The sequence below is a fragment of the Hibiscus syriacus genome, unplaced genomic scaffold, assembly GCF_006381635.1.
Source record: "Hibiscus syriacus cultivar Baekdansim isolate YM2019G1 unplaced genomic scaffold, ASM638163v2 tig00110597_pilon, whole genome shotgun sequence".
In the NCBI taxonomy this organism is placed as follows: Eukaryota; Viridiplantae; Streptophyta; class Magnoliopsida; order Malvales; family Malvaceae; genus Hibiscus; species Hibiscus syriacus.
Window position 1 is genome coordinate 825,065 of NW_024062795.1, and position 13,923 is coordinate 838,987.

Sequence of the window (13,923 nt, forward strand, 5' to 3'; positions counted from 1 at the left end):
TGCACGTCAGCCTAATTTCTATCCCTTGTACAGGCGATAAGGACTGGTTGGGTTCATCCAAATATCAACCTGGAAAACCCGGATGAAGAAGTGGTAGTTGCCCCTTCCCCTCATATATTTCTTCGTTGTTTCCTTTAAAATTATGCTTTGTGGCAGTTTTTTGCTTTGTGACATGTTAATACAGCTGTAGTTTTTTCTTCTTTATTTGATTCGTTCTCTATAACCAAATATAACTCTTTATCTTTTCCTTTCTCTTTTCTCCTTGATTTACCAATGAGACGTTTCTTATGTTTGCCAACAACACATCTAATGCAGGACACAAATGTGCTTGTTGGACCAAAGAAAGAAAGACTGAATGTTAAGGCAGCATTATCTAATTCTTTTGGATTTGGCGGCCACAACTCCTCGATCATATTTGCTTCATACAAGTAAACGTATTTTTCCAGCATCAATCGTCCCTTGTTTTCTTATATTTGGATTAACCAAAGGTACGTAAATTCATTATGTCAGCAACAGCTGCTGATCTATGCATATTCCAGTAGCTATTTGGTTGCAAACTGTTAATATAGAGTTCAGCTACATCATGCAGAGGGCTCAGGAAGCCTAGTCCGGTCGATGGACATCGGTCCCAGAAAAGGGTTATCATAGGAAGTAAGGTAAAACACCCGACTGTGTGGATCTAGTTAGGAAGGAAAGATGATGTTTAGAGTTTCATTGTTGTGTTTTAAGATCTCACATTTCTCTTCAAATTTAGAAGCTGAAATGGAGATTTTGTTTTTTCAGTTGACATGGGCCATTGACTTCATGTTTTTATATATGTTTGAAACCGGACAAACATTATAATCATGACATGGTTTAAAAACAACTTAAACATTTGTAAGTAATCTAAATCAAAGCAGTTGATGTTATTCCTCATCATCATGATCATCAAGGATTCAACTGGTCTCTACCTTGACTTCCATCAAGCCTATTAATCATATAAAGAGCATTACTGGTAACCTTAGCCACACTCATGATCATCTTCTTCCCATCAACTCCTTCAAACTCATTAAGACACGTGTCCTTGTTTGTTAACGCCGCGTTCACCCATGTCTGTGCATTGCTCATATGGAATTCGAAAGTTTCCCCTCTCAAGCGCCTCAACTCACCCAGTGTCTTGCTCAACTCGTCTACCGACTTAGCTACCTGCTCCATACAGTCACTAACTGCAGCTCGTTCCCTCTTGCTCTTCCCCGTAACAGTTACCGTCGTCAAGTAGCTTGACAATTTTCGAGCACAGGACAGGCTCACCTTGACGGCAGCCTGGGCCAAGACTCGTGGGGTGTTGGCAGAGCCAGAATAGGAAGATAGCATGCGAAGGCAGAGCCCAGGGTAACTGGCATGGATGCACGCTGAACGTACCGGATCCTGTGGTGCACCATGCTTTGAAGCAGCGGTGACCGTGGCAGAGAGGAGAGGGAAGAGAAAAACTGTAAGTATAAAGAAAGGAATCTTCATCGATTTAGGATATTGTTTAAGCGAGTGTATATGCTTGGGCAATGCTCAGTTGGAGAGCTAGATTTTATAGTCAAGGATGGAACGTTGGCGTTATATTTCGTATATTTTCCATAACTTTTTATAAAACACACCAAAATGGTGATTGTTTCTGTTGGATCACAATTTCTTTAAGGGGAAAATGAGAGAAATTAAGGGTCTATTTGTTTGACTGTAATTGGTTTTTCGGAAAATGAATTACTGGAATTTGAATTATTGAAAAATGAATTACTAAAATTTGAATTCTGGAAAATGAATTACATTTCTGGAAAACATCTGGGAAAACGTTTTATGATGCTTGGAAGATGTTATTTAAACATTTTTCCACTAGTTGAAGAGTTTTTTAAAAATTATTTATTACAAATATTAAATATAATAAATAATATTATTTATCATAAAACTTAATATTATTATTTTAAAATATTAAAATAATTTATTTATTATTAAATATTATTTTTATAATTTTATTAATAAAAATATTAATATTGGTATATTTTAGTGAAATAAAATATTATAAATTATATTAATTATATATTAAAGTAATAGTGGCATATTATATTTTAAAAATATTAATTAGTATATTTTAAATATCTTTACTAAAATATTATTTCAATATATAAATAAAATTATTCATTATTAAATATATAAAAAAAATTATTATATATTATTAAAATAAAAATATAATATCTTATATTATTATAATATAATTGATTATTTTATATAATATTAAAAATATAATATTATTATAAATATTAATAAATATATTTTAAATATTTTAATAATTAATATTTTGATGAAAATGATATTAAAATATTTTATTAATATTAAATTCATAAAATAAAATTATTTTGAATATTTTTACTTTGAAGTGAAAAGTTTAGAAAATGACTTATGAAAAATGAATCCGTAAGTTATTTTACAGAAAACACAAAGGAAATTCTGTTACTAGGAAAATGAATTACGTTCCGGAAAACGAATTACGTGAAACAAACACGGGAAAATATTTTCCGAAAAACAAATTACGTGAAACAAACACGGAAAACATTTTCCGGAAAACAAATTATATGAAACAAATACGGAATTTCGAGAAAAACTAATTTTATAATTCTAATTACGGCAAACAAACACACCCTAAAACTTCATAATGTTAGTAGGAAAATTAGGTGGAAGAGTCAGAAAATGTGATTTTGTTATTATTATTACTATAAATCTCAAAAAGTCGATGAATATAACTTGATAAATCATTCCACATCATTTATTTTCTCTCTATTGTCTTCCTTTATATTCTCTCCCGCTCCAGTTTTAATTCTCTTCTCTTCGGTTGAGTATCCTTAAATCATCTCTTATTTCCTACTTCACACAAGTGTTCGTCAAATCATGTAGGATACATCTTCTCTATAAAATATCCTCAAAGACAATGTCCAGCTCGTCTTCAACAATCTCGATCCTCAAATTTCTCTGCAGACTCTGAAATCTAAATTCTTTTACATTAGTTTTCATTAATATTGATATCAACCTTGAAATTTTATTTGTATCTACCCTATACAAAAATTTTCTGTTAATAATATACATGTGTCCACCCTTAAAAGTATTTATGGATCCTAAGTCCTAACCCTCAACTTTTCTTTTAATAATATCAATTCAATAACCATTTTTTTTATTACAATCCTAAGAATACTTCCCTATGGTCGACACAACCATCGATGCCATTGTTCTGGCTACCACCAACCAAACGCATACTATAAATCCTACCAATGATGGCCCACGTGTATCCGAAACAGTTCAAGTACCGCCCTCTACTACCTTTGTCAAACTGTTCCTAGACATCTCCAGAATTAAAATATTCGGTGAAAATAACTTCAAAAGGTGACAAGAACTCAATCACTCCATTCTAGATATGCATGATGACGAGGACAAAAAATCAGAGAATATCAGCTTGCAAGATGAGTTTGTTGTAGGACTACTGATTGGAAAATTACCTCCATCCTAGAATGACTACAAACAACAACTTAAACACAAACACAAATAACTCTCTCTAAAAGAACAGATCACCTATATTATCATAGAGAAAACAAACCAAAAGGAAGTAACAACCATCAATCGAAGAGAGTTTACATCCATAGCTAATGTCGTCCAAGGAAATACTCTAGAGTACTTAATGAAAACCCAAACGCACGCACTTAAGAACAAGAATAGATGTAACATGATAAATGAGAATGTTAGTTTACACAATGAGTTATTGGTTCATAGAAACGTGTTTCACCAATTACCTGGTAAACTATGTCTGATTTTTCTAAGTTCTAGTTCAAAGTCCAAAAAGAAACCAAAATGAATATGTTATGTCAAAATATTCAACTATACTCCTTTCTATTCGTCTTATCATTCTTTTAAAATATGTGGGGATTGTTGTAAAATGAACATTCTATATTTTAAAAGAATCTCACATCTCTATGGAAAATCCCTTGGTTTTGGTTTATATACCAAGTATTTTTATTGAGGTTGTAAGAGAAAAATTGGATGACGGTACATGCACATTGAGTCTGTCCCACAAGCTAAACAGCATCAAATTATGTTGGCAATTGAACATAATAGAATCTACGCAAAATTCTCATACCTTGTAAAAATCCTACCAGGATCTGTAGATTTATTCCCAAGAATACAAATGATCAGCTGGTCAGTCATAGCAAGAACAATGGGGGGTTTTGAACTTTGAATCATACAAAACGAACACCTGTCCAACACCACCAACGCATATGCAAGTACCAGATGGAGGAAAGAACAAAAAGGAGCAGTTAACAGAAGGTTTTACAGGTTCTGAAGTATTTTTAATGTTTCATCGATATGTTTCTCGGGCTGAAACTGATTGTTGTAAATGAGTTGAACCACACCTTTGTTGTCAAGAACGTAGGTCTGTCTTCCATAGGGGTGTTCATTCGGTTAAAACGGTGGCCGACCGAATCGAATTAACCATAACCGAATTAACCAAACTTTTTTTTTCTTTAACCGTTAACCGAACCGAATTTTTTTTCGAACATATTAACCGAACCGAATAAATTTCGGTTAATTCGGTTAATTTCGAATTAACGAAATTTTTTTAAAAATTTTCTAATTTATATAAAAATTAAATATTTTTTAATTCAAAAAAAGTTTATAATTAATTTAAATAATATATAATTATAAAATAAAAATTTTAGATAATTTTTTTAATTAATTAATATTGATTTAAGTTTAAAAGTTATTGGATCTTAAATTATTAATTGGGTTTTAAATGGTTTGGGCTTAGCCCATATGTTATATATAATATATTTAATATTTTTTAATTAAAAAACAGTTTACAAATAATTTAAATAATATATAATTATAAAATAAAAAATTTATATAATTTTTTAATTAATTAATATTGATTTAAGTTTAAAAGTTATTAGATCTTAAATTATTAATTAGGTTTTAAATGATTTGGGTTGAGCCCATATGTTATATATAATATATTTAATATTTAAAATTTAATTTCGGTTAATTCGGTTAATTAACCGAATTCGAACCGAATTAACCGTTAACCGAATTCTAAAAATTTTCTTAACCGTTAACCGACCGAACTAATTCGGTAACCTAACCGAATTAACCGAACTAATTCGGTTCGATCGGTTAACCGAATTAGTTCGGTTATTTGAACACCCCTAGTCTTCCAGGCAACAATCCAAATATATCGGCCGGTACTCCCCACTCTTTCCTCACCTTGTTGCCCTCATCACTCAGCAATGTAAATGGAAGTCTATATTTCTGGGCAAATGCCTTATCACTTGAAAAACGGTAATTGTCAGTTTTTCAAGCAATTTGATGACATTTAAAATCCTATCTTGCAATGATTCTTGATGCATAAATCTTACAAAACCCCAAGACTTCAATTTGCATGATCCAAATTCAAATCTTTCGATGTAAAATATGTTCTGTAGCAATTTTTTATTTATTGAAATACCTTGTGTGATGCTGAGCTATCAACACTTACTCCAATAACTTCAGCTCCTGCTTTCTTAAATTTCTCATAAGAATCCCTGAAAGCACACGCCTGCCCAAAGTTTTCACTAAGTTTATCCATGTTTTGCATCAATAATTCAACCAAAATTCAAGCATTGAACAAGATGTCTCATTACTGAAATAAAAAGAGCCAAATGTAATTATTAAGACAATAAAACCGTCACCTGCTTGGTGCAGCTAGGGGATTCATCAGCAGGGTAGAAATAGACAACCACAGGCTTCCCTTTAAACTTGGAAAGGCTCACACTTTTCCCATCTTGATCTTTCAACATGAATGATGGAGGCACTGAACCTTTATTCACCTACAAAAAGAAAAACCCGCAATAATCATAAGTAAATCACTTAGAACAACAAAAACCCAGCAACACAAACCAATGCACCTGAGCAGAAATGGGAATTTTAAAGGAGGAAAAACAAGGGATGGAAGGAGAAGAAGAGTGGGAGAACTTAAAGCCATAAAAGTGTGAGTGTGATGATTTGGATAGAATTGGGAGGCATTTAGGAAGAGGGGAGTGGATCTTGGAAGTGTGAGAAGCCACAGTGTGGGTTGGGAGACCGAGAGAAGAAGCCATTAAAGGTTGAGGCAGAAAAAGGAAGGTTAAGTGGTAATAGGAAAGAGTGGTTTGGAAAAGGAAGATAAGAAGATTGTAGGTGGAAGTAAATCACTTAGAACAACAAAAACCCAGCAACACAAAGCAATGCACCTGAGCAGAAATGGGAGTTTTAAAGGAGGAAAAACAAGGGATGGAAGGAGAAGAAGAGTGGGAGAACTTAAAGCCATAAAAGTGTGAGTGTGATGATTTGTATAGAATTCGGAGGCATTTAGGAAGAGGAGAGTGGATCTTGGAAGTGTGAGAAGCCACAGTGTGGGTTGGGAGACCGAGAGAAGAAGCCATTAAAGGTTGAGGCAGAAAAAGGAAGGTTAAGTGGTAATAGGAAAGAGTGGTTTGGAAAAGGAAGATAAGAAGATTGTAGGTGGATGCCATTGGCTGGTTATTAGGTCATAGGGGATATGGCCATATGGGAGAAGAGAAGATGGGCACTGCGTGGACAATTGCTGTCCTTAAGCCTTTCGAATCCGTCTCTATGAAGGTGTTACTTAAAAATGACAGATACTCGTTACTCCATCTGATCACCATCTTACTATAGTGAGTTCAAACATTAAATTATTAAAATCGATTTTCATAATATGTTTATACAATTTTCTTATTATTAAGAGTGATTATAAGATATTATATATTTAAAATTTTCTTATTATTAAAAGTGATTATAAGATATTATATATTTAAAATTTTCTTAATTTCTTGATAATGGATATCTTTTAATTTCCTTTTATTAATGAATTCATAATGAGTTTATAAATATTAACGACTATTAATGGTTATATTAAAAAATAGTAAATGTCAGATTTTATCATATATTTGTTCGTGTTGTATTAAAGATAAATATTTATATGCATAATTTTTATTCTACGTATTATATATATGTGTGTGTGGGATATGATCTAATTATATAGTGTAAATAGACAATTATTTCTTAAAAATTATATACTTACAAATTAGTCCAATAGAAAAATAACTTTGTCCCCCAAACATTTATAAATTTATCTTGGTCCTCTTAATGAAAAGAAAAATATAAATTGGTACCTAAACCCTCAAAGTTCAATTTGGCACCCGGACCCTTTTTTATATAATTAGGTACATAAACTTGGTTTCTTGGTTCAAATTGGTACCTAAATTTGACTTTTTGATTCATATTGGTACCTAAACTTGACTTTTTGGTCCAAATGGGTACTTATGATTATTAACCAATTTGAATCAATGAGCCAAGGTCAAGTACCAAATTGGATATAAAAAAGATAAGTTCAATTACCAAATTAAATAAAAAAAAAGTTCAATTACCAAGTTGAATAAAAAAGACTAGTTCAAGTACCAAATTGAATGAAAAAAATTTAGGTACCAAATTGAATGAAAAAAATTTAGGTACCAAATTGAATCATGAAGCCAAATTTAGGTATTTAATTGGATCCAAGAAAAAAACTTAAGTACCAAACTGAATAATGAAACAAAATTCAGGTACACGACTGTATATTAAAACCTAATAAGAAACATATCAATAAATTCCAGCTGAGTATTCAAACTGTTTGTCCATATAGACAAATCTCCCCAAAGCGGGGGCAGGCGGACTTGAGAGGCAAAAGTAAAACGACGTTATTTTAAGAGAAATTAAAAAGATAATCAATGAAGGATGGAGACGAGGGGGATCGAACACCGTACCTCTCGCATGCAAAGCGAGCGCTCAACCATTTGAGCTACATCCCCATTTGTATCTCTTTGTTCAAATAAAATACTGAATATAATCTTACCTACTTCGGTAAAGGTTTAATTATTAGGCTTAAAGATTAAACCGGGCAAGAATTTTTGTTAGGGTTAACATAGATTTGGGTACCTTAATTTGTCTTCAATATTCGATTTGGTACCTAAATTTCTTTTCTGGTCCTATTATATACCTAAACTTGACTTCTTAGTTTAAACTACTATATGAATTTGATTCTTATATGAATTTAGAAATTATAAGTATCTATTTGAATTTAAAAACCAAATTTAGATGCCGATTTGAATCAATAAACTAAATTTATATAACTAATTAGATATCAAAATATATATTTACCCTTTTATTAAGTTACATGAAAAAATTATACATGCTTGGGGGGAAGTGTATTTTTTCTATTTGGACTAATTTTTAAGAAACTATAGGATATTTTTTTCCCATTTTAGTGGGGTCCATTGGCTACTTCTTGTTCACTAGAGCTTCGTCCGCTTTGGGGAGATTTACCCAAAAGAGCAAACAGTTTGAAGTCGAACAGAATACTGAATTAAAAATTACAGAATCGTTCGTTTTAAATGCTAATCCTTTTGAAATTTGATGCGTTTCCTATTAGACTTGGAAAGCTCAAATTCTAAAGCTGAATTTGCTCTCTTTTTCATAAAATGAGAGTTCATAGATCATCAAATTATGCTACTCACTAATACCATGTTCTGTTAGAGTTCACAATATGCTTCTTTTCTCAATCTGGGTTCTCTTTTATATATATATCATTCACTTCTTGTTGAAATTCTCGTTATTAATGTTAACAAAATTTTCGCCAAGAGTACTCAACCGTATTAATCTCTACTTAGACTACACCTATAATTCACACCTAAAAGGATATCATCGGCATTATCTCCCAGATATAATCCAATGCTTGAATCGATCATAAATAAAATAGAATTTCAATTAGACTTTAGAGTCTAGATTTTAAAATATAAGTCCTAAAAACCTATTGAATAAGCTCAATGATAAAGGAGAATATTGTTTTTCTTTAAGGATTCGATTCAAGTAACTTAATCTACATGACTCAATTCTGGCAGTTCTGTTTATAGAGTTTATATTTCATAAACTAAGAAGAATCCTATTTTGTAATCACGACTTATCATCAACCAATTCAGGTGTAAATATAAGATGAAAAATACTATATAGCATTGAAATATAAAGATGTTAAAAAAATTGTATCGAAAGCACTGAACATTAAAGATCAAGCAAAGGTCAGATAATGTGCCATTTTCTCGAAATTCTTGGGGAGAAAATAAATGAATGCCCTTGGCAAAGGCAAACTATTACCGTTTTCATAAAACTAAATCTAACAGGATTCGAAAAGGAGTTAATAATGTTACTAATCGTCTTTTAATCGTTTGAGAAGCTTGGAAGCCCAGCGCCGTACACGTCGTTTGAGAGTGTAACCGACGATGATCCCAGCAACAAAGCAAATTCCACAGAGCTTCGAACAGGTCCATAGCGAGACAAATCGCCTGCAACTTGAAAGAAGAATGCTGTAAATAATTGGAGGTGAAGTCGATTGAAATGAAGGAAGAATACCTGGGAGGCCTGTTGACTAAAACACCAGCGCTATCGGAAGAAGATAAGGCGGAAGAAGAGGCAGATGCTCCGCCTCCGCCGCGAAGGTTGTAGGGGAGGTCCGGCAAAAAAGAAGGAGATCCTGATTTCGGGTTCTTGGAGAAGGAGCTGACCCAATTCTGCAATCCCTCCATTGCTGCTGTTGCGAAACCCTAAACCCTCTCTCTTCTAAGTTGTTAATATCTAGAATTTTCAATTTAAAACAGCGCACTCTGTCGCCACATTATATGATTCATTTTATTCTGATTTTTAATTAGGTCAGTAAATTTTTAATTTAGTATCAATCAAATTATCGTGTGTTACTCGTTGATAGATATAACATTTAAATAAATTTATATAATAATATATTAGTTCTTTATTATTTAAATTAATTTAATTAATATAACTAGTTGCAGAATACTACTATCGGATAGAGCAAAATCACAATTGATAATTTGAGAAAAAAAATGAAGATAAAGAATACATAAATTTTATGTGAAAAATCCCTAAATAATATAGGGTAAAAAGAATTTCATTATGAGAAAATAGGAATTACAACTTCTCTCTATCTAACAAGGAGAAAACAATAAAAATTCTCTCTTGATAAAAAAGAGAAAACAACTCTCAAGAAAAATCTCTAAATTCTCTAGTACTGGGAGAAAGCTAGAATGATTTGAGATGATTTTGAAGCTAAATGAGTTAGGGTATTTATAGTTGAAGCTTAAGGATTAATCTTGTAAATATCTTAAAGTATATAGACTAAATTTACAATTTTCCCATTATCCAAATTCAACAAAAACCAGCTACTTTTCGGTGCCCCTTTTTAATTCATTCGGTGCATTAACTTTGCACTTTCGGTGTATAAGTCAAACTTTCAACAATATCCCACTTGAAGATTTGATTGGAACAATCATATCTTCACACCATTCTTTCTACCTTATATCTTCATGTTGCTTACATTTCTAACAGGCCACAAGAGGATCGACACCAAGTAAATTTATTAGCATTGATCGTCTTCGTCATGAAATCCGTTATGTTGTCTTTGGTATGGATATTCTGCATATCTACCATTCGTTCTTCCACCTTTTCACGAATGAAATGGTACTGAACTTGTATGTGCTTTGTCCTTGAATGAAATGTTGGATTCCTTGCTAGATGCAAGGCGCTTTAACTGTCACAAAACAGAGAGACATACTCTTGATTGTGCCCAAGCTCCTCCAATAACATCTTCAACCATATTGCTTCTTTACTGGCTTGTGTAGCTGTTACATATTCTGCCTCTATTGTGGATGTAGCCACAACTAACTACAATTTTGAAACTCATCTTACAGCTCCACCAGCACCTTTGAACACATATCATGTTGTAGATTTGCTTTTATCTTGCTTTTATCCAAATCTCCTGCATAGTCAGAATCGACATACACATTTATAAGTAAGTTTGATCCTCCGTAACATAATGCAACATTTGAGGTCCCTTTGATGTATCTCAGAATTCACTTTACTGTATTCTAATGCTCTTTGTATGGATTCGCCATGTACTGACTAACCACTCCCACTGCTTTTGCAATGTCTGTCTTGTGCATATCTCGTCTTGTGCATATCATAGCGAACATTAAACTTCCCACTGTCGATGCATACGGTACTGGAGACATCTCCATCATCTCTTCTTCACTTCTAGGACTCATACTGGAGGATAATTAGAAGTTAATAGGAAGAGGGATAGAAATTGGCTTACAATCTTGCATGTTGAATCGTGACAAGATATTCTTCAAGTAATTCTTTTGTGAAAGCCAAATCTTCCTATTACTTCTGTCTCGGTGAATTTACATCCCTAGAATCTTGTTTGTTGATCTCAAGTCCTTCATTTCAAATTCCATAGACAGTTGTACCTTCAATTCTTCAATATGATCTTTGTTGGGTCCTGCAACCAATATGTCAACCACATACAACAATAATATAACAAAATCGTTATCACCAAACCTCTTGAAATAAGCACAAGGGTCTGCATTAAGTCTATTGTATCCAAGGCACATAATGAAGGAATCAAATCTCTTATACCAACACCTCGACGCCTGCTTTAGACCGTACAGATATTTGTTCAACCTGCAAACCAAGTTCTTCTTTTCTTTTTCTTCAAAACCTTAAGGCTGGAATATATAAATATCTTCTTCAAGATTTCCATGAAGAAAAGATGTTTTAACATATAACTGCTCTAGATGTTTTAACATATAGCTGCTCTAGATGTAAGTTCAATGTAGCACACGTTGCCAAGGCTACTAGTGTAACACCCCCAACCCGTACCCGACCCGAATACGAATCTGAGGTGTCACATTGACTTTTCAAACTTTGACTCTTGACAAAATTCAAAGAAAATTTAAAGCTTTCATTAAAATAAAAGCGGTTTATTTACATAAATTGACCAAAATAATCAAAATCGATCAGAGCATATTCAACTCAATCAATTAGTACATGCCAACTATATTCAAATTAACCAAACACATTTAAATCATCTATTTTCTAATTTGAAATTTTGTAAGGGAGATGCTGACATGTCTTGCTCTTCTTTGCTTCTCTTCTTGCTTCTTTAACCTACGTGTGAAATAATCACACGCTAAGTCTATGACTTAGTGAGGCGTTAAATTTATAAAGGAAACTCTAAATGCTTAAACATGTATGAACATATTACTTCATGATGTCACACAATCATTATATATAATATAATGTACACATATACACATCACACATTATTTCCATCATTAATCTTATTCTATTATCCACATTATTATCATTTATATCCTTTAATCATACTTTTCATCAACATATGACTCATTCAAACCATACGCACATCATCATAACAATCATATAATACAATTCATATCACAAAAACATATACTTCACCATTACCATCTTTATTGTTATCTCTTTGTTTAACCCATGTACACTTTTGAGAACTATATATATATGAGTCTATTGAGGTTGTGCACTAATGCTATCACCACAGCTCGTATAAATGCACTGAAGTGCCACGTAGAATTGCACCGAAGTGCCGCGTAAAATTGCACTGAAGTGCCATATAAAATGTCCCTAAGGACCACGTAGAAAATTCCTTAAGAATCATATACATATACAAAGGATCAAGTATGTGTCTCAAAAGACATCACACATGTTCCAAGGAATACATATATGTCCCGAAAGACCGCGTAGACCCTCGACTCTTGGCATGCCAACTATACCCCTAGCTTTCATGACACATAACATGGGCATTATCATTTATGTCATTTCACATATTCATATATACACATAGTTCACTTACGCGTAGAGCATTTTCATATAATTCACATTTACATGTCACATAGCTTATATTCTTTCTCACATAGTCATATAGATCCATGTTATATAACATATATCCAAAGTGCATAGAATCGCGTAGATCATATCATATAGCTTAGATCATATCTTAGATGTTCATGTAAACCTACATATCATATCTTGTTCACATATAATCATATATACTTCATATAGCACATAGAAACACCTAGAACACTTCCACATAGCTTATATCAATTTTCCGAGTCCTTTCATATTACTTGATAACATATATCATATATGTATATAATAACTTATGTCATATCATCTACCTTATGCTTCATTTCTTTGTATTCCCTTAGATTACATAAATTAGGTCGTATTTCTAAACATATATCGTTTAATAGTATTTTATTTATATATTAATTTAATCTATTTACTTAATTCAATTTCATATATTCCTTATAACCTTTTCATATAGTTCCATAAATCTTTAGCATATAACTTATCTTATATATTCGTATCATCCCTTTTATATTCAAGTTTCCTAATTGATATATTATTCCCATTTCATTCTATAATTTAATCTTATTTAGTTCCCTTAACTCTCATTAAATCAAAAAGCTCTATTATACTAATTCTCATAATGGATCATACCACTATGTACTTGTCCAACTCATGTTTCTATTAAGCATATACTGTTACACATGTTTACCTAGTTCATATCACTTCTCATGAACTCACTTTCATCATATTTTCCTATTTCTACATATTTTATCTTATAACCATGTATTCACATAGTCTTATATTTCATTATCATATGACTTATGTTTGTTCTCCTATAACTCTTCATAGACATCTATTTCCATTTCTATATATCACTTGACTGATCTTCTATATTCGTATAATTTTATAACTTATTTTATATTCTCTCATTAACACTTAATAGTGTTTTTACGCAAACCACATAGCACATACAAAACATATCAATTCATATAATCAAACATACATACACTTCATGTTGTTAACATACTTCTTATGATCAAGACTTAATGAACTATTACTATAGGAAATAGACTTATCACAAGTCCAATTTCCATATAATCTTATAAAAAT

At 32.0% G+C, this 13,923-nt stretch overlaps 3 protein-coding genes across 4 annotated transcripts; all 3 read right to left on the minus strand.

Moving 5' to 3' along the window:
* Nucleotides 1-927: 927 nt before the first annotated feature.
* On the minus strand, nt 928-1,497 carry LOC120134732 (pectinesterase inhibitor 3-like). The gene has a single exon (XM_039151169.1). The coding sequence runs from the start codon at nt 1,495-1,497 to the stop codon at nt 928-930; it is 570 nt and encodes a 189-aa protein (XP_039007100.1).
* A 3,699-nt stretch (nt 1,498-5,196) lies between these two features.
* Nucleotides 5,197-6,479, minus strand: LOC120134733 (peroxiredoxin Q, chloroplastic-like). The gene is made up of 4 exons (XM_039151170.1): nt 6,273-6,479; nt 5,733-5,870; nt 5,510-5,599; nt 5,197-5,325 (listed from the first exon to the last, which is right to left on the minus strand). The coding sequence occupies exons 1-4, from the start codon at nt 6,462-6,464 to the stop codon at nt 5,197-5,199; spliced, it is 549 nt and encodes a 182-aa protein (XP_039007101.1). The 5' UTR covers nt 6,465-6,479.
* Nucleotides 6,480-9,162: 2,683 nt separating this feature from the next.
* On the minus strand, nt 9,163-9,710 carry LOC120134026. 2 transcript variants are annotated; one of them, XR_005517143.1, is made up of 3 exons: nt 9,484-9,710; nt 9,229-9,416; nt 9,163-9,172 (listed from the first exon to the last, which is right to left on the minus strand). XR_005517143.1 is itself a non-coding variant. In XM_039150505.1 (2 exons), the coding sequence occupies exons 1-2, from the start codon at nt 9,654-9,656 to the stop codon at nt 9,281-9,283; spliced, it is 309 nt and encodes a 102-aa protein (XP_039006436.1). In that variant the 5' UTR covers nt 9,657-9,710; the 3' UTR covers nt 9,190-9,280. The 2 variants fall into 2 exon arrangements, 1 of the variants encoding a protein (XP_039006436.1); XM_039150505.1 differs by lacking the exon at nt 9,163-9,172 and having other exon boundaries at nt 9,190-9,416.
* Between the last annotated feature and the right edge of the window lie 4,213 nt (nt 9,711-13,923).

Coding starts and splice junctions, on each gene's coding strand:
- LOC120134732 (XM_039151169.1), bottom strand. CDS start 1,497: ATGAAGATTCCTTTCTTTATACTTACAGTTTTTCTCTTCCCTCTCCTC.
- LOC120134733 (XM_039151170.1), bottom strand. CDS start 6,464: ATGGCTTCTTCTCTCGGTCTCCCAACCCACACTGTGGCTTCTCACACT. Junction 5,600..5,732: donor CCCCTAGCTGCACCAAGCAG/GTGACGGTTTTA, acceptor AACTTTGGGCAG/GCGTGTGCTTTCAGGGATTC. Junction 5,326..5,509: donor ATAGCTCAGCATCACACAAG/GTATTTCAATAA, acceptor TCAAGTGATAAG/GCATTTGCCCAGAAATATAG.
- LOC120134026 (XM_039150505.1), bottom strand. CDS start 9,656: ATGGAGGGATTGCAGAATTGGGTCAGCTCCTTCTCCAAGAACCCGAAA. Junction 9,417..9,483: donor TTAGTCAACAGGCCTCCCAG/GTATTCTTCCTT, acceptor TTCAAGTTGCAG/GCGATTTGTCTCGCTATGGA.